Source organism: Brachionichthys hirsutus, chromosome 20 (genome assembly GCF_040956055.1).
Source record: "Brachionichthys hirsutus isolate HB-005 chromosome 20, CSIRO-AGI_Bhir_v1, whole genome shotgun sequence".
Taxonomy (NCBI): domain Eukaryota; kingdom Metazoa; phylum Chordata; class Actinopteri; order Lophiiformes; family Brachionichthyidae; genus Brachionichthys; species Brachionichthys hirsutus.
The window spans coordinates 9044916-9063272 of record NC_090916.1 but is presented as its reverse complement, the minus strand read 5'-3'; the positions used below and the strand labels follow the sequence as shown (position 1 = coordinate 9063272).

The following is an 18357-nucleotide window of genomic DNA, read 5'->3' as shown; positions in this document are numbered from 1 at the left end:
GATCTATTTTATAACAGATCTATTTCTCTGACGTAACGGAGAAAACAGTACCTACCTAGGTTATTTTTAACGCGACAGAAAGGGGGATGACAGAACCTACATCTGGCAACCTCACTCGCATGTGACGTCACCAAGCGCGTAGCGCAGAGCAGTGTGGAATCTGGAAGTTGTCGCCATCATTCCTGGCTAAGCGTTAGCCTAGCCTGAAGTCAGTCCGTCGTTGTGTTTGACGATAGAAAGATAGCGGCGGAATGAGTCCGTTTTTCCTTTTTCTTTAAATACTAAGACGTCATTAATCGGCAAACGCTTGTAGGACCGTGTCAGTATTGTGTTATTCACACTACCCGAGGCTAGCTAGCATAGAGTCGGCTAAGGGCTGTCGCTAGCTAGCATAGAGTCGGCTAAAGGCGGTAGCTAGCTAACAGCGAGTCGGGTAAAGGCTCTCGCTAGCTAGCATAGAGTCGGCTAAAGGCTCTCGCTAGCTAGCATATAGTCGGCTAAAGGCTCTCCCTAGCTAGCATAGAGTCGGCTAAAGGCGGTCGCTAGCTAGCATAGAGTCGGCTAAAGGCTGTCGCTAGCTAGCAGCGAGTCGGCTAACTCCGATCTGTTAGCTGGCGTCTGTAGTTTAGGACGAGGTCTGCGTGCCTTGCTGCTGGTGAGATGGTATTCGGTTAGCTCGGGAGCTAGCATCACGAAGCTAACAATTGTAGCTGCTGCCTGAGAAACCAGGACAATCTTTTTCTTTATCGAACAAAGTTAACTGCGTAAACTGGAGCCGGCGGCGTCACATCTCCCGTCTTTAACACGTATGTTTGAATTCACAACACATTTTAATTCTATTTTCTGATAACTGCTGTTAGCTAGCAACACCTACAAGTACGTAACTCGTGACTTGGCGTTGTGTTTGTTTTACAGCTAGCAACTAGCAGGATGTCTGAAGGAGACACCAGACAGCCTCCTGACGCCATCCAGGACGGGAAGCCGGACGCCGCTGCAGCTCCAGCCGCTGGACAAGGAGTGGCATCGGTGTCTCCCCCTGTTTCCATGGTGACCCAGCCTCCAGCTGCTGCCGCCACGGAGGATGAGGAAGAGGAGAGCGAAGATGAGTCCGAGATATTGGAGGAAAGTCCGTGTGGACGTTGGCAGAAGCGCAGAGAGGAGGTGGGGGGGGGGTATATTATTTATTATTTTATAGGTAGGATATGATGTTCTGCCGCTGCTTTGCTTCCTGGTCCAATGGAAACCTGCAACCTGTAGAAGAACACGTGAGGAAGATGAAGCTTGGACGTTCCAGAAGGATGAAGATCCCAAGCAGACCTCAGAGTCCGCCTAGTTCCTGGATTAGTTCCAGGATCACGTCTCTGTCGTCTGACAGGAACATTCCAGAACTGGACGCTTGTGTCCCCGAGGGACTGATCGTCTCCTTGCCTCTCCCACCCGAAGGTGAATCAACGCAACGTTCCCGGCATCGATAACGCGTACCTGGCCATGGACACCGAGGAAGGCGTCGAGGTGGTGTGGAATGAGGTCATGTTCTCGGAGAGGAAGAACTTCAAGCTGCAGGAGGTGGGTGTGTCCCGCCGCCGTCTGGGGGGGAGGAGCCCGCTGCCGTTCTTAACGATCGATGCGTCTGCAGGAAAAGGTCAAAGCTGTTTTTGACAACTTGATCCAGCTGGAGCATTTGAACATCGTGAAGTTCCACAAGTACTGGGCCGACGTGAAGGAGAACAGAGCCAGGGTGAGGAGCGCTCGTTTCGTTCGCCATTGAAGCGGCGTGGGCTGCGGCGTATCGATAACGGCTCGCGTGTTCCGGGGCGCAGGTCATCTTCATCACGGAGTACATGTCCTCGGGAAGCCTCAAGCAGTTCCTGAAGAAGACCAAGAAGAACCACAAGACCATGAACGAAAAGGTGCGGGACGCGTCGCCGCCTCGCTGCGCCCGATTTAGAACACGAAGGCGTTTGTGACGTGGAGCTCCTGTGTTCATGTCTGACAGGCCTGGAAGCGCTGGTGCACGCAGATACTGTCTGCTCTCAGGTGGGTCCGACAGCGGTACCGACCCGTCTGGGCCCGCTGCTTGCCTCCGTTAACATCCTCCTCTTCCTCGTCTGCAGCTACCTGCACTCCTGCGAGCCTCCGATCATCCACGGGAACCTGACCTGCGACACCATCTTCATCCAGCACAACGGCCTCATCAAGATCGGCTCGGGTAGGGACCGGCGGGAGAGGCGGGTCGGACCCGGCGGGTCGCTTCTTAATCGGCCTTTTCCCCCTCAGTCGCTCCGGACACCATCAACAACCACGTGAAGACCTGCCGGGAGGAGCAGAAGAGCCTTCACTTCTTCGCTCCGGAATACGGAGGTAAAGTCCCCGCCGCCGTCCCCGCCGGCCTCCGACGCGTTTCCGTTCGCTCGGTGGATCCTCCTGATCGGCACGTTTCTGCCTCCAGCGGTCGCCGACGTCACCACGGCCGTGGACATCTACTCCTTCGGGATGTGCGCCTTAGAGGTGACGGGAGTTCAGTTCTGTGGTTCCGTTCGTGTCGGTTCTGCCCTTTATAGTCCTTTCACCGAGGTCACTTCTGTCCCCGCCTCTGTCCCCGACCGTCCCCTCAGATGGCCGTGTTGGAGATCCAGAGTAACGGCGAATCGTCCTACGTGTCCCAGGAAGCCATAAACAGTGCCATCCAGTCCCTGGAGGACCCGCTGCAGCGGGTGAGTGAGGGGAGGGGAGGGGAGTGGGTGGGGGGGTGGGGGGGGCAAACATCCCGTGACCGAAGCTTCTCGTCGTTCAGGAGTTCATCCAGAAGTGTCTGGAGGTGGATCCCGGGAAACGTCCCACAGCGAAGGAGCTGCTGTTCCACCAGGCGCTGTTTGAGGTGCCGTCACTCAAGCTGCTGGCCGCACACTGCATCGTCAGCCACCAGCGTGAGTCCAGCGCACGCGCACGCACGCACGCACACACACACACACACGCACACACACACACACACACGCACGATGACCGCCGCTTTCTGCTTCCCCAGATATGATCCCAGAAAACGCTTTAGAAGAAATGACAAAGAACATGGACCTGAACTTGGTGATTGTCGAGACCAAGAATGGAGTTCAGATGAAGTAAGTCTGTCAAACATGAAAGGCCAGACTGGACTTGGGTTCCATGGGGGGGGGCGTGGGGGGGTAATGATCCGTAGACCTGAAGCTTCAGCGCTGATGACGTCTTTCTGCTCCTTCAGGCTCTCTCAGTTTCCTGCTCTTGAGCTGGACAAATTCCTGGAGGACGTGAGGTGAGGAAACCAAAAAGCGGAACGATCGGGTGTTTGGAAGCGGCGAGTAGCCGGCTGGAAGGCGGCCGACGATGAAATCGTTCTCACCTTGCAGGAACGGGATCTATCCTCTGACCGCGTTCGGGGTGCCGCGTCCACAGCACCCTCAGCAGGAGGCGGTGAAGTCCCCCATCGTGCCCCCCTCGGTGAAGACCCCCACCCCGGAACCCGCAGAGCTGGAGACCAGGAAGGTAACGAAACACCAGCGGCCTAGATAGGAAGGGTCGTTCTTCCTGCTCCGCTGCGCCTCCGCCGACCTCTCGCTGGTTCCTTCCCGCAGGTTCTTCAGATGCAGTGTAACATCGAGCCGGTCGACGAGGGCAACAAGCATCACGTAAGTGCCCCGCCTCCAGATGTTGAAGTCGCCACAACGTTTCAGCGTTCTCACCAGATGTTTCCTCCCTTCCAGCTGACGCTGCTGCTGAAGCTGGAGGATAAACTGAACCGACACTTGAGCTGCGATTTGTTACCGAGTGAGTCTCTTTACTTCTGCGAAGATCTTTGGCATGCGCCCGGAATCAACGCGCTAAAGTCTGTCGCTGCGCAATCGCTTCGGGGGGGTCCTTCCTGCCCCGTGAAACATCTGGAGGGGGTCCTTCCTGCCCCGTGAAACATCTGGAGGGGGTCCTTCCTGCCCCGTGAAACATCTGGAGGGGGCCCTTCCTGCCTGTTTTTAAACGTTAACTCTCCTCCTTTGGCGTTCTGCAGACGAGAGCGTGCAGGAGCTGGCGGTGGAGCTGGTCCAGCTGGGCTTCGTCAGCGAGGCGAGTGGACTCCATCATCATCATCTTCACCGTCGTGAGGATAGAACGGTCTCTGAGACGATATTTAACGCCCCCCCCCCCCTCCCCTCCCTCCCTCTTTCAGGGCGACCAGCCACGGCTTACGTCCGTTCTGGAAGAGGCCTTCTCCAAGTTCTACAGCCGGACCGGTTCTCTCAATCCGGTGACCGTTTCCTCGTAGCGGCGGGCTTGCCGGGCCCCCCGGTCCAGCGCCACCTCGCCCCCCCCACACCCGCAGGACTAGCTTCATGCTTCGCCTCTGATTTGCAGGGCAGAGGAGGACGAGCCGGTCCGGTTGCAGGTCCCGCAGCGTCCTCAAGAAGGGACAAGCCGCCACTAAGTGGTCTCTGCCGTCGCGTCTTTCGTTCTCCTCCCATCAGCTCCTCTTGAAGGAGGAAACTCCGTCACCGCCCGAGTTTGTTCCTTCAGTCGGTATTAAAACTGTATTTTAAATGTTTTTTTACTTTGAGCTGTTAAATAGTTGTCTTGTGTGGAAACAAAGGATTCCGTGCACGCTCCAGTGGGCGGGGCTGACCTCCGTGCACGCTCCAGTGGGCGGGGCTGACTCGCAGTGTTTTCCCACCCAGCAGAGGCGACGGCGCTTTTCTGCGCTCCCTGCGAGGAAGGTGGAGGAAGTCGTTCGTCATGCAGAGCTGGGAATCGTGCCTTCATGGCTGAGGTGTTGTCGTTCTCTAATTTGGCTTAGAGCGTTTTATGTTTGGGGGGGGGGGGTCTCTGCGAGTTTGCACTGCTGTACACCTTTTATTTTTTATTCTGATTGAAGAAGCGTGGTCTGATCCCTGCTCATCGGGTCTAGAGGTCCTGGCGTCCCTGCAGCCATCTTGTCTGCCGGACGCTCTTTGTCTCTGCAATGCTTTCACCCTTTTTTTCCGCTGGTCCTAAAATTAAACGAATACGTGGGCACTTCAAATGTTTTTCTCCTGTCGTCTTGTTCCTTTTACGTTTGCGTCAAACCACCGGGTTTTGTTCTTGGTCCAGCGAAGTTACTGCATGACTGACCAAGACTTTCATTTTGAAAATTAAACGTTGGGTTGCTGTACATTAATTTATTTTTTAATTGCAGACATTTTTGTTTTTTTAAGGCCAAAATAATGTTTTAATTCCACATAGAGAAACAAGACAAAATGCAATTCTTTCAAATATTTATGTAAAAAAACCATCCTTGCGCATCACGAGTGAAATCTCTACGCTCAGAGCATCGCTTTAATTATTTGTTCAAAATGTTAAGAAACTGTAGCCCTTGTATATTCATGTACTTGTCACAATGTGTGCTCGAATAACAGTTGAATAAAACACATTTCATGCTGACAAACACGTCGCCGTACAAAATTACAGCAGTATAATAAAAGTACACAAGACTAAAAAATATTTTTCATAAAAAACACCATCGAAACACGGGAAATGAAAAGCTACCGAAACAGCGACATCCAGTTTGCGTTATTCAGCTGCAGGGCTCCTCAATTCTGTACAATGAATCCCCCCCCCCAAAAAAATATACAAAAACAGTACATAGCACTTCAATTCAAACACAGTACTCGTTCACATTACATTTGTTTTACTTCCCAGCCTGAAAGTAATGTATATAGGCACAGTAATTCTATCCATGAACCCACGTTTGGCCTGTTCCTGTTATTCACAAGTCGAACTCTTCGCCTCTTCCAGTTTAACCTTTGCGATCGTGGAGAGGAAATCCGCCGGAGCGTTTTGCTTTCCAATCGTCACTTGGAATTACTCTCGTGTTGAAGTCTTGAAGATTCATGCAGAAAAAGCGTCTGTTGAACCGAAACGTTTAAAGTCGGATGTGATCGCATGACGTTTGAATTTGAGCCCAACTATGATCCACTATTTACAGGCACAGACGAGCATCCGGTTAAGGCTTTCCTTCAGAGTGTGGAACGTGTCGGGGCTAATAACATTTATGCTCTGGAAGAACTGAAATGCATTTTGAAGTTAAAGCTTTATTATATCTTTAACCGCCGTAACTCCAAACCCCCAGTAGAATAACTTCTCACCTCTGGAATTGATTTGAGGATGAATTAAACGATTAAAACAAAGGTTAATACTAGATGCATAAATAATATCGAGAGGTGCGTTTGACTCTCGTACCAGGATGCAGATTGTTTAGCCTGCGTATTGGACCTGCGAGCGGAACACAGAACGTTCTGGAGAGAACGCCGCGCTCTTCTGCGTTGCGTCTCAACTCGCTCTCTTACACTGGATGGATGCATTTCAATATAAAAAAAAGAAGAATTTCGACCCTTGACGAATCAGATCGTCGCGATGTCGTCACGGTAGCACCGTCCCTGCTGTAAAAGGCGTCCGACTTGAGGAGGATCATTCCGGCGCCGCTCGTTGCTGGAAGAGGACCAAGTTGCGGCGTCGATTAGCTCTGCGGTAAAATCCTGTTGGGCTGGTCATTTCTTCAGGCATTGGTACATCAGCGCTCTCGGATTCAGCATGTAGCGCTCGGAGTTGAGCAGCTTGGCGAGGTACTGGGGAACCGGCGGCTGGGGGGTCGTGTAGGACACGCCGGGACTGACGGCCATCACCTCGGCGATCTTCTGCTTCATCTCCCGTATCTCCCGGTCCTGCTTCATCACTTTATCTGCCGGAGAAACGAGAGGAAAACGTAATTAGGACGGTACGGAAAGACGTTAACCGTGTCGTTTGTGAACTGGAAAGGAAGAGATAAAAACGACCCCCCCCCCGTTTTAACGGGGCAACGAAGCTGCGCAGGGGAAGGAACAGAGAACCTTGCGCTAGCTCCAGCTGTCTGCGGGCGTCCCCCAGGGCAGAGAACAGGTCCAGTTTGATGCGCGTCTCGGCGCTCAGGTTGTACTCCAGATGTTGGGCCTTCTCCTGCATGGCCGACAGCGTGGACAGAAGCATGTCCGTCTCCTTCTCCACGCAGCGGTACTTCCCCAAAGCCTAAACGACACAAACGGCGAGTTAGCTCGACTGACGGGGGGGGGGGGGGGGGCTGTGCTTTGGGTCCCTAAGTAAATTTGGGTTTTCAAATTCAAGTCGTTCTGGTGTTGGTTTAGTGAAATTCACTTAAGGAGCCGGCGAGCACAGCGCCAACGGGAACGGCGCCCGAGGGCGATCTCTGAACGGCTCCGGGTGACGGAGCGACGGCGGCTGCTTCAGCATGCTTCACGGCGCCGTACACACAAAAACAACATTACTGCGTACGGATGTGATGGAAATATATTCACAGCAGGCAAGAAAATAAAATAAAGGAATACAAACACTAAATACGTCTCCACGGAAACACCAGCCAATGTTCTAATAGCTTTAGAAACACAATGAAATTAAGACGGAACAGCAAATCTAGATGATCGAAACGGAAGACAAGCAAATACTGCAGCAGTCGAGACTCACAAGACACTTAAAGTTCATTCCCAAAGAGTGAAAGGATACCTCGACATCGCTCTCTAGATCTACCACGAGACTCTCTTTCACGTGAAACTCCAGCTGCAGCTGCTTAAACTCTGTCTCTAGCTCTTTAACTCTCTTCCTTAACATTTGGGTCTCACAGAGCTCCTGCCTGCTGTAGGAGACAGAGACGGGACAGTTGGGAGGAGCTGTGGAGGCTTTACACACAGAATATGTAGGAACAGGTGATGCTTGGTTTTGGACCGCTCGTTATTTCAAAGTTCGCGCGACAGAAACGTGTAAGCAGAAACGGAGGCGTCGACGCCGAATGTTTCGTCTTGGAAAGAGAGAACCGACGAAGAGGAGACTCTTCCTCCACCCGATGGAAAGCTACCTGTTGGTTAGACTCCGGGCGGCGCTGGCTGCTTCCTCCACTTTCTGGGCCTGAAGCTCAGCCAGCTGCTTTTCTGTGGAGACTCTGGCCTCCGTCTCCGCTCTGGTCTTCTTCTCCAGCATGGCGCTGCTTTGCTTGTCCCTCTGCTTGCTTTTAGTCAGACAGAGAATCCTGCAGGAGACGCATTAAAAAGCACGCTAGAGACGCAGCAGGGCCGCCGCCGAGGCCTTCGGTTTAAAAACCGAATCCGGACTGGGCATGAAATTCTCATTTCAGAATCAGAATCGGAAAATGTTGATATTGTCATACTTATGGAACTGTTACCGTGGCAACCTGTACTTACTTTGCAGTAGGATAAGATTCCACTCATTCATAGATGAGAATTCTGAGCCACAATCCACGTTTATGCGATCTTGTTATTGACCCAGCTCAGAAGTCGAGCCATAAATCCTCAGAAATAGAACGTCCGCGTCTCCCTCTCTGAGCGGACGCTGCGTGTGGAACGCCGAAGCCCGGGGGCTGATGGGGGACTCACTTGCTCTGCAGCAGCATGTTGGACTGCCTGAGGAGGGACACCTCGGGGCTCAGGCTCCTCTCACTGTTGCTCAGATTGCAGATGTGGCTTCTCAGCTCCTGTTCGCTCTGCCTGTTGGTCTGCAGCTCGCCCCTCAGCCTCCTCAGCTCCTGCTCCAGCCTGAGCTCACACGGGAATAGAACAGAGGGCTAATGCACCTTCACGCCGTTTTCACCGGCTCTCACACCTCGGCCTTTACCTCGTCTGTTCTGCGTGGTGGTTCGGCGCTGCCGCGGCGCCCCCGTCCCGGTTGGGGCTGACTGTTTTGGAGCTGGATCTCTGTTTCTTCTCCGTCCTCCCCGCAGGTGGGGAAGGATTGCTTGCCCTTCCTCCGTGGGCTTTCGGCGAGGAGCCTTTAGCCGCCCGTGTGGCTTTGCTTCCTTGCTCGTCCTGAGGTAGATTTTCTAGGATTGGGGATAACTCTGGCCCCCCCGTCCCAGAGAGGACCGGATCTCTGGATTCGCCGGGTTTCGATGACGATGTCCGACGGTTTGAATCAGCTGACCGTCCCTCCGGCGTTCCTTTCTCCGTGGCGGTCTCCACGCTGCAGATCTGGAGGCAGTCCACGGTGTGTCCCTCATCGTGGGTCAGGGCGGCGCCGTTCTGACACTGATACTGAGTCGCCTCGGGCTTCACCTTCCACTTTGAGCCTGCGAGAAAACGCAAATAATGATTTTGCAACTCAAACGTCACGGCGACCGAGCTGCCGAGGACGAGCGCGGACTCACTGCCGCTGCCGTCTGCGCCGGTCTTGGGGTAAACCTGCAGGCCTGGGGGGAGGGAGTGCTGCAGGAGGTGCATGTGGAAGTCGTTCTCGCTCCGGACTGATTTCTGAATGCGCAGCTTAAAGATGTTGGTGAAATAACAGGCGGCATAAAAGCCCAGATACACGACAGGATAGCCGATGCTGAATGCGAGCACAAAGGAGGAAAACGCAGCGTTAGAACACGTAAGAAAAAAGAGAGACGCGTCTATCTACAGTGATCAACCAACCAGTGTGCGGCGAAAAGGTGGGACAGGTTGGCGTGAGACGTTTTCAGGTCCTTGAGTCGAAGCGAAGCCTCCGAGTAAACGAGCAGGATCCACAAGGACGCCGTCGATATGCAGATGCCTTTCTCTGCAGACGCACGAGAAAGACGGGTGAAGGCTGCTCGGATAAAACCACCGGCGATTCAGAGCGACAGGCAGAAGACGAGCCGCCCGCTCACCTGTGTGCCAAATGTAGTTGAACAAGACGTAGGTGCTCGCCACGAAGAAGAGCCAGTGCAAGGGAACAAAAATCAAACAAAAGATGTCCAGCGTGAAGGCGGCGCAGACAAAAACGACGCAGATGACCTGCAGACACAGGAAGGGGATTCTGAGGTTGCTCTTCTTCACAGACAAAATGCTTTTGAAATGAAAGAAATGGCGTGCGCTGGAAACCTCTCAGAGAACGAGCCTTTAAGTTCAAAGGTGGAAAATAAAAATCGACTTTAAGCTATCGTTGAGTACCTGGTTGTTTGTCAAACATTTTAAGAATCAAAACTGAACAGTCTCTGAGCTAAGCTCCAGAGACATCTTTTTTTTTTTTATGGCTGGGGGGGGGTTAAGATACTCTGATACCACTTCCTGCGTGGGGCGTGGCTCTCGTGCTCACAGCGTGACATCACGCCGCCGTCGCTCTCACCAGCCCGTGGCAGTGGAACGTGGTGTACACGCTCCCGAAGAACAGCCAGCACGGCCACAGATACTCCAGCCTGAACTCCAGCACGAAGTCCGCCAGCAGCACCAGCGTCCACATCGTCAGGAACTTCAGGACGGTGTAGGCGCTGCAAAGACGAAGCGGGAACGCAAGAAAAGAACGTCTCTCTTCACGCTTAGGCAGACGAAAGCCTCTTAGAGGCGACGCACAGATGACAGTAAAAGACTACAAATCCCACGTTTAAAACCTAGAATTGAGCAGCTCCGCCTTAAAAATAGCCAGCGTGTCCTCCCGAACAACAATGGCTGTTTTACCAGGCAACCAGGAGCCTCCTTTGTTCTGCTCGTCCACGGGCTGCCATCACATCAGCCCTTCTTTGTTTGGTAACCATGGCGATATTTCATCCGGAGGAGGGAGGGAGCACCAGAGCATCCCACCGCACATAGTTTAACAGAAATTACGGACACGATGGCTATTTGAATTTGGTGTTTTTACAATAGACAACAAAATGCAGGCTAGTCCGTAATTGGGCATTTTGGAATTATGAGAACCGGAAGTCCATATTTCAGAAAAAAGCACAGACACACACACACACACAAAAGAAAAACACTGATTCTTTTTTACATGTTAAAATCTGGGTTTTAATTTACATCCCAGCTACTATTTATCCGCAATAAAGAGAATCGACCGACGGAAGGTCCTGAATAGATGACGTCTTATTCCGAACACAATCACAACAAAGCGGTGATTTCATTGCCTTTCTGTGCGAAACAAGCCGCTTTCCTCACACCTGCCGTCCCACCTGGTGTCAGGCGTGCGCGACGTGAAACACACAGGACAGGTGCGGTTCCGGTCCGGAAAGCAGCCCGACGGTAACACGAGTCACGGCTCAGCCATGTCCGAAGGCCGTGAAAAAGCTCCGGAGCAGGTGAAATTCAAACAAAGACGGCTAACACAACAGAAGCAGGCGCGCGCGCGCCAGGCTCGCGCGGCGCTAGCTACCTCTCAGACGGCTAACACAACAGAAGCAGGCGCGCGCGCGCCAGGCTCGCGCGGCGCTAGCTACCTCTCAGATAGCTTCTCCGTTATTTTCAGTTTTTTCATCTTCCGTAGCCTGCTCGCGTCCACGTAGCGTTTCTTCATCTTATGGCTTCGACTCCCTCCGTGCTGGTCGTTTTTTGTTTACCCCGCAGCAGCGGCAGCAAAGAGGAAAACGATAAAGACCCTCCTGGTGGGAGACGACGTCAGCGATGACAGGCAGGCGCGCGGCGGTTCTGCGCATGCGCAGTGGATGTTCTACCAAGGAGCGCGTCAGAAGAAAAATCAAATACCTGAACTACAGAGGATGTTTCAGGAATTATGAATATATACTTGTTTAACCATTTGAGTTAAATTATATACTTTTATTATTACTTTCTTATTATTATTATTTATTATTTTATCATTACATGTTCAATCGTAACCTGTCAGCTTAGCAAACTACACCTAAACACTTGAATAAATATTTTTTACTGGACGCAAAATGTAAAACTGCCTGCGAAACAAATTTGCTTATAAATAGCAAAAGAGAAATGATGTATATGACGGCCAAAATGTCACGGTCAACTTCTTCTGAGGAGAGACAAACGGTCAAATAGTATTTTGTACGTGTGTCGAGCTGAATTTGTAGAGAGAACATCAAGATATCAGACATTTAAATGAAAACTATATCCAGTTCATCCATAGCAATTAAACACCTTCCAGAACGCAAGGCAGGATTTCGATTTTTTTACAGAAAGATCTGCCTAATCTTAGTCTTAAATCTTAAAAAATAATATATGCATCCCTTTTCTGTACTTGCTTATCCTCTGTGGCTTCCAATCTTAGCTTAACCTTGTAATTATCAAGTTCAAGTGTTGATATCATGATATATATTCCGACCACCTTATCATAACCTTGCCACACAAGAAAAACATAAAGAACACATTGCATGCTCAGGCATCACGGTTATCATAAAGCACACATAAGTAGACCTGCAATGGTTCCGTAATTATCACAGGTGTCACCTTGAGCAAAAAACGTTATCTTTTCATCGTTTGTTCCCTGAAAAGGGTGCCCTTGAGTTTCGTGTTGGTTTGTCACGTGTCTGTGTGGTTTTTGTGTATAAATACGATCTGTTGGGCCGGGACGAACACTCCTGGACACAACCTCGACGATGAACACTTTGAGCTTCGTCTTGGCCTTCGGGCTCTTCGCTGCCCTTCAGGTTTATGCAGAACCCTCGGCGGTAAGAAGGAGAAAACGTCCTTTCTAGAATACAATTAGCGTTTGCGTAGTTCTTCTTTAATTAATACTGTACATTAAAAATGTTAAATCTATTTAGTAATTAGGCCCGAGCGCCTATACTAGGCGTAAGGGGCTATTGCTTTTGCAACGCAGAAGACGACAAGTTGACGAGCGCAGCTCGTCAACTCTCGACAAAGTTGACGAGCGCAGCTCGTCAACCCTCGACAAAGTTGACGAGCGCAGCTCGTCAACCCTCGGCATCCAACACACTCACGCACACACACACCGACACTCAACAGCACACACACACACACACCGACACTCAACAACACACACGCACACACACAGACATCGACAAACACAGTTGACGAGCGCAGCGAGTCAACTGTGTTTGTAACTGTCTTCCGATGGTTGACGAGCGCAGCGAGTCAACCATCGGGCGACCAACACACCCACGCCCACACCCACGACACTCAACAGCACACACACACACACCCCGACACTGAACAACACAGACACACAGACACACACACACACACAAACACGAGTTGACGAGCGAAGCTCGTCAACTCGTGTTTGTGTGCCCCCACAGACGCGTAGCCCTCGTCGAGACCATTCCGAAAATGTATTTTGTGTAGAAATCGCATACTCAGAAAAAAAGTTATATTGTTTTTGCAAAAATTCTTTATTCTTTTTCTTTTTCTTTTTCTTTTTCTTTTTCTTTTTCTTTGTTCTGCTGTTTAAACGGCAATTTGACCCCCTGAACATGCTCGAAAACTCACCAAACTTTGAACCAAGCTCAGAACCGGCGAAAAATTAATTATTTTATGTGTTTTAAAATTGGGCATGAAAAAGTGGCGCGCTAGCGCCACCTACAAAAATCACAATGCATTGTGCCTATGGGGGGTCCGACGCCAACTTTGTCGGACAGCCACGAAATTCGGTACACACATGCGTCAAGTCAGGGCAAAAAAAAAAAAAAATTATGGCCACGCCCCCAAACACACAGGAAGGCGGCCATATTGGATATAATTTTAAAAACTGCAGAGTCAGCGTTTGCACACACACACACTCCAATCCAAACCAAATTTTAAACACTTATTGACCCTTCCTACTTGGACACTTTAAAAGGGAAACTTTGACAATCAGCCTTACAGCGCCCCCTAGAGAACGATAACAAAAATTGAATGGGAATTAAAACAATACTTTGCCAGAAATGATTGAAACTTACCAGAAAAGTCCCTCATGTGGTCCCAATCAAAAAACACAATCGTAACCATGTTGTTTTTACGCTGTTGCCATGGCGATGGCAACCCCTCCTATGGGGAGGGGTCCGACGCCAACTTTGTCGGACAGCCACGAAATTCGGTACAGACATGCGTCATGTCAGGGGAAAAAAAAATGTATTGTGGCCACGCCCCCAGACACACAGGAAGGCGGCCATATTGGATTGAAACTCCTGATGGCAGATAATCCAAATAACGATTTGACTAAACTGTAAGCTACTAATGCAGCTCAAATCTAAACACTTGTGAAGCACTCAGGACAAGAGCGGCGTGCGTCAGCGGGTCAGCTCAACGGCCTGTCGGCCGGCGAGGGCCTACAACGCCGCTTGCGGCTTTAATTGAGATTCTTTTTTCTCTCATTGCTGAAACCCATAACTGAAGGCGGGTGAGTGTTTCACCATCATTTGAACACAATCTTCTCTCTGATTTTGTATTTTTCACTGTTTATTTAATTTCTTATTCGTGTGCTGTTCTGGTCTCCTATTCAGAGCAAAACGAGATTGTGAACAAGCATAACCAACTGAGACGAGCTGTTTCTCCTTCTGCCAGCAACATGCTGAAGATGGTAGCGTGTCTCACTCCATCTAGCTTCCGTGTTTAGAGGTTCCGTGTTCTAATACTTCATGATCCTCTGCATCACACAGAGCTGGAACAAGGAAGCAGCGGCCAGCGCTCAGAGATGGGCCAACGGATGCCTGCTGGACCACAGCCCCCCCAGCAACAGAAAGATCAGCAGTACGTTCTTTTTCTCTCAGCCACACTCTTGTTAGATGAGCAAGAACACCTGGGGTCATTCCTGGAGCTTTTCAAACCGTTGGAGGACTTTAAAAGTCACAGTCTCCTTTCATTTGCGTGTGATTTCCCAATAACTGGGTGGAGCGGGTCTTATAGAGGTTTATCTTTGCGTAAGTCTCTCTATTCCTCCTCTTAAACGCTAGCTAGCGGCTGTGGAGAGAACCTGTACATGTCCAGCTTCAAGGACACCTGGAGCAACGCCATCCAGTCCTGGTACGATGAGAAGAAGGACTGGCGCTACGGCACAGGATCCATCAACAGAGGCGTGGTCGGACACTACACCCAGGTGTTCAATCTGACCGAGCGATGAGTGACACGAAAACCGAACAAGGACTACAAAGGCGTTATATAAACTACAGTAATAATTCTAGATTGCATTTCTTGTTCTCTGTGCAGCTTGTTTGGTACAGGTCCAACCAGGTCGGCTGTGCCTTGGCCTACTGCCCCAACGCCCGCTACAAATACTTCTATGTCTGCCACTACTGCCCTCCGTAAGTAGACAGCGTCCCGGTACAACATGTCCAATGACTTATATGGTCACATTATGGAATTTGACATGTGTTGATAATATATTTTTGTAAAAGTTTTAATTTTTCTGATAAATCTGCAATTTTGTTTACCTTAGTCCTGATGACGAGTAATCCTCGAATAGTAAAATAAAACGTTTTATCTTCTCCGACGACGCTCATAACAATAACGTGAGCCTTTTGTGTCCAACATTTACAGCGGTAACCTACAGTATGCTCGCCCCTACACATCTGGACCGTCTTGTGGCGACTGTCCTAACGCCTGTGACAACAAACTGTGTAGTAAGTAGAAATACTGCAGATAAAATACATGCTGAGCTCGTTGGTAGCTACCTGTAGCTATTAATTAGCTAATTTGAATCTGATTTGTGGAGAGTGTGTGAGCGTGTGTGTGAATGAATGGATGGATTTGGAATAATTATTTCAGAATTATTAGTACTTTGTTTTAACTTTTTGGAGGAGGCATGTCTTGAAAGATCTTTGACACCGTCCCTTGTCTATTTTCTCTTTCTCCTCCAGCCAACCCTTGTGACTACGCCGATAAGTACTCTAACTGTCCGAGCCTGAAGACGCAGTGGGGATGCAGTAACAATGACGTGGCCTCCTGGTGTCCCGCCTCCTGCAAATGCACCAATGAGATCATTTAAATGTCTGCATTGGCTCCAACGCATCAGTTTCAATAAATATATTCTCAGCATCACTGAAGCTTGTGTCCTCTGATTTAATAATCTTCTTCTTTTGGCGTGTCCCCTGAGGGGTCGCCACAGCGACCCAACCTTCTCCACCTCACCCTGTCCTTTGCATCGTCCTCCCCAACACCAGCCACTCTCATGTCCTCCCTCACTACGTCCATGTATCTTCTCCTGGGTCGTCCTCTAGTCCTGTTCCCTGGCAGCTCCATCCTCAGCATCCTTCCACCGATATCGTCCCCGTCTCTCCTCTGGACATGTCCAAATCATCAAAGTCTGGTCTCTCTGCCTGTCTCCAAAACGTCTAACCTTCACTGTAGTAGTAGTAGTAGTACTATTTCTTTTTTACAATTACGATACACATGTAGAACTCATGACCATGCAGGGACAATACACTCTGTCACAACACGCATATCACTACGCATTTCATCTGTATGTCCACACCCTCTCGTTGACCTTCCTCTCCAGAGACAATAAGTTCTTTGTCACTAAATCACACGGTATTTTTCTCATGGGGTATTTTTCTCATGGACAGGGTGCTCTTTACGACTCCCACCCTGTCATCACACCCACATGCTATCGGGAGATAGATGACAAAGGTACATCTCACTACGCATTTCACCTGTGTGTCCACACCCTCTGCAGCAGTCCTGGGCAGAGACAATAGGCCCTTCCCTGTCATCTTAAACCTCATGGTTACTGGATATAGGTCACAATGCACACATCAGCACATTTCCCATATATCTCCTGCATACGCAGAGCATTCAAAAACGTCTGTGCTCTTTTCTGACAGATTAAACATTGGGAAGTCACAAGGAGGAGGGGGCGGGACTTAATTGCTTTCCTATTTTTTTTTTTTTTACGATTACATTTATATGACGTCATCACATTTGGACACAAACCCTGCCTAATATTCTCTCTGAACTACAGTATGCTGTAGAAATTCTGAATAGGCTTGTTTAACCAATTGGGTTAATTAAAAGGCTTTTTCTCATATTAAATTCATGACAGGTGACGATAGTTTAGCAAACTACACCTAAAACCTTGAATAAATATTTTTACTGGATGCAAAATTTAACAACTGCCTGCTACACAATTTTTCTTCAATATCAAAAGAACAAGGGTGTATATATATATAACGGCCAAAATGTCACGGTTACTTCACAGTAAACTTCTTCTGAGGAGAGACAAACTATCAGGTTGTGTTATATGATATTATATAATCTTTATATATGTATTTTAAATACTGTGCATGTGTGTCGAGCTGAATTTGTAGAGAGAATATCAAGATATCACACATTAATGAGAAAGTATATGCAGTTAATTCTCTAGGTGATAAGAATTTTAGCATTTATCTTTTGATCTTTGCAAATAATAATTACAAACATACACCTTCCGGAACACAAGGCCAGATTTCAGCCGTCTGGAGAAAGAGCTCCATCAGACATTCATCCCTTTTGTGTAGTTGCTTATCCTCTGCAGCTGCTAATTTACTTTAACCATGTAATCTTCATGTTTGAATTTAAATACCATGTTCTGTTTCTCGTAACCTTGTCACGTGTCTGTGTGGTTTTTGTGTATAAATACGATCTGTTGGGCCGGGACGAACACTCCTGGACACAACCTCGACGATGAACACTTTGAGCTTCGTCTTGGCCTTCGGGCTCTTCGCTGCCCTTCAGGTTTATGCGGAACCCGCAATACCCGCGGTGACGGTAAGTAGGAGAAAACGTCCTTTCTAGAATACAATTAGCGTTTAATATATATATATATTAAAATGTATTCAGTAATTCAAATTATTTTATTTTCTCTCATTGCTGAAACCCATAACAGAAGGAGGGTGAGTGTTTCACCATCATTTGAACACAATCTTCTCTCTGATTTGGTATTTTTCCAGACCACGAAACTTCACTGTTTGTTTAATTTAATTTCTTATTTATTTGCTGTTCTAGCGTTCAATTTGAAGCAATACGAGATTGAGGGCGTTCAGAACGGGGGAAAAGCTCCTCGTGCTGCTCATGCTGCTGCTGCCCGTGCCGGCAGCATGCTGGTGAAGGTAGCGTGTCTCACTCCATCTATAGCTTCCATTTAGAGGTTCCGTGTTCTAATACTTCATGATCCTCTGCATCACACAGAGCCCGACCAAGGGAACAGGGGGCCGCGCTCCGAGACAGGCCGACGGACACACGCAGGCGCACAGCACCTCCAGCGACATAAAGACCAGGATTGCGCGTAAATGTCCGTCTACAACGCGCGGAAAGTCATGCGATAGGGTCGAAGCTGTATGCCCCGGAACATGTATAACACGGTTAAAAAAAAACCTGAAAGAGTTTGACCAGCGAGGACGCGTGAAGAGCATCAGTCAATACGACGCATGTTGAGGAATGGGCACGTTGCACGATTAGCGCGTCCGTGACCGCTAAATCCGGTGCCGGTGAAGAGCGCAAACAAAGTCACTTCACTTCACTTCACTTTTATCGGAGGGCAATTTGTTTTACAGCGTATACACACATTTTCCCGTGACCCGCAAAGCGGAAAAGCAGAAGAAAATGGATGGATGGATTTGGAATAATTATTTCAGAATAATTATTATTTTGTTTTGACATTTTGGAGGAGGCATGCCTTGAATAAGAGTCTTTAGCT

At 49.3% G+C, this 18357-nt stretch overlaps 3 protein-coding genes across 3 annotated transcripts; 2 read left to right on the top strand and 1 right to left on the bottom strand.

Moving 5' to 3' along the window:
- Positions 1-930: 930 nt before the first annotated feature.
- On the top strand, positions 931-6242 carry nrbp1 (nuclear receptor binding protein 1). Its single transcript, XM_068753491.1, has 17 exons — positions 931-1161; positions 1444-1566; positions 1637-1738; positions 1821-1910; positions 1997-2037; positions 2115-2209; positions 2278-2361; positions 2450-2508; positions 2616-2714; positions 2795-2927; positions 3026-3116; positions 3236-3286; positions 3381-3516; positions 3606-3659; positions 3735-3798; positions 4034-4089; positions 4193-6242. The coding sequence occupies exons 1-17, from the start codon at positions 931-933 to the stop codon at positions 4286-4288; spliced, it is 1605 nt and encodes a 534-aa protein (XP_068609592.1). The 3' UTR covers positions 4289-6242.
- A 300-nt stretch (positions 6243-6542) lies between these two features.
- Positions 6543-11313, bottom strand: si:dkey-12h9.6 (macoilin-1). Its single transcript, XM_068753456.1, has 11 exons — positions 11219-11313; positions 10138-10279; positions 9680-9806; positions 9465-9588; positions 9200-9378; positions 8671-9121; positions 8433-8591; positions 7898-8068; positions 7549-7675; positions 6882-7056; positions 6543-6733 (listed from the first exon to the last, which is right to left on the bottom strand). Exons 1-11 carry the CDS (start codon positions 11293-11295, stop codon positions 6543-6545), a joined length of 1923 nt encoding a protein of 640 aa, XP_068609557.1. The 5' UTR covers positions 11296-11313.
- A 2943-nt stretch (positions 11314-14256) lies between these two features.
- LOC137909049 (cysteine-rich venom protein-like) lies at positions 14257-15672 on the top strand. The gene is made up of 6 exons (XM_068753457.1): positions 14257-14268; positions 14348-14438; positions 14642-14784; positions 14895-14989; positions 15225-15307; positions 15545-15672. The coding sequence occupies exons 1-6, from the start codon at positions 14257-14259 to the stop codon at positions 15670-15672; spliced, it is 552 nt and encodes a 183-aa protein (XP_068609558.1).
- Positions 15673-18357: the final 2685 nt, after the last annotated feature.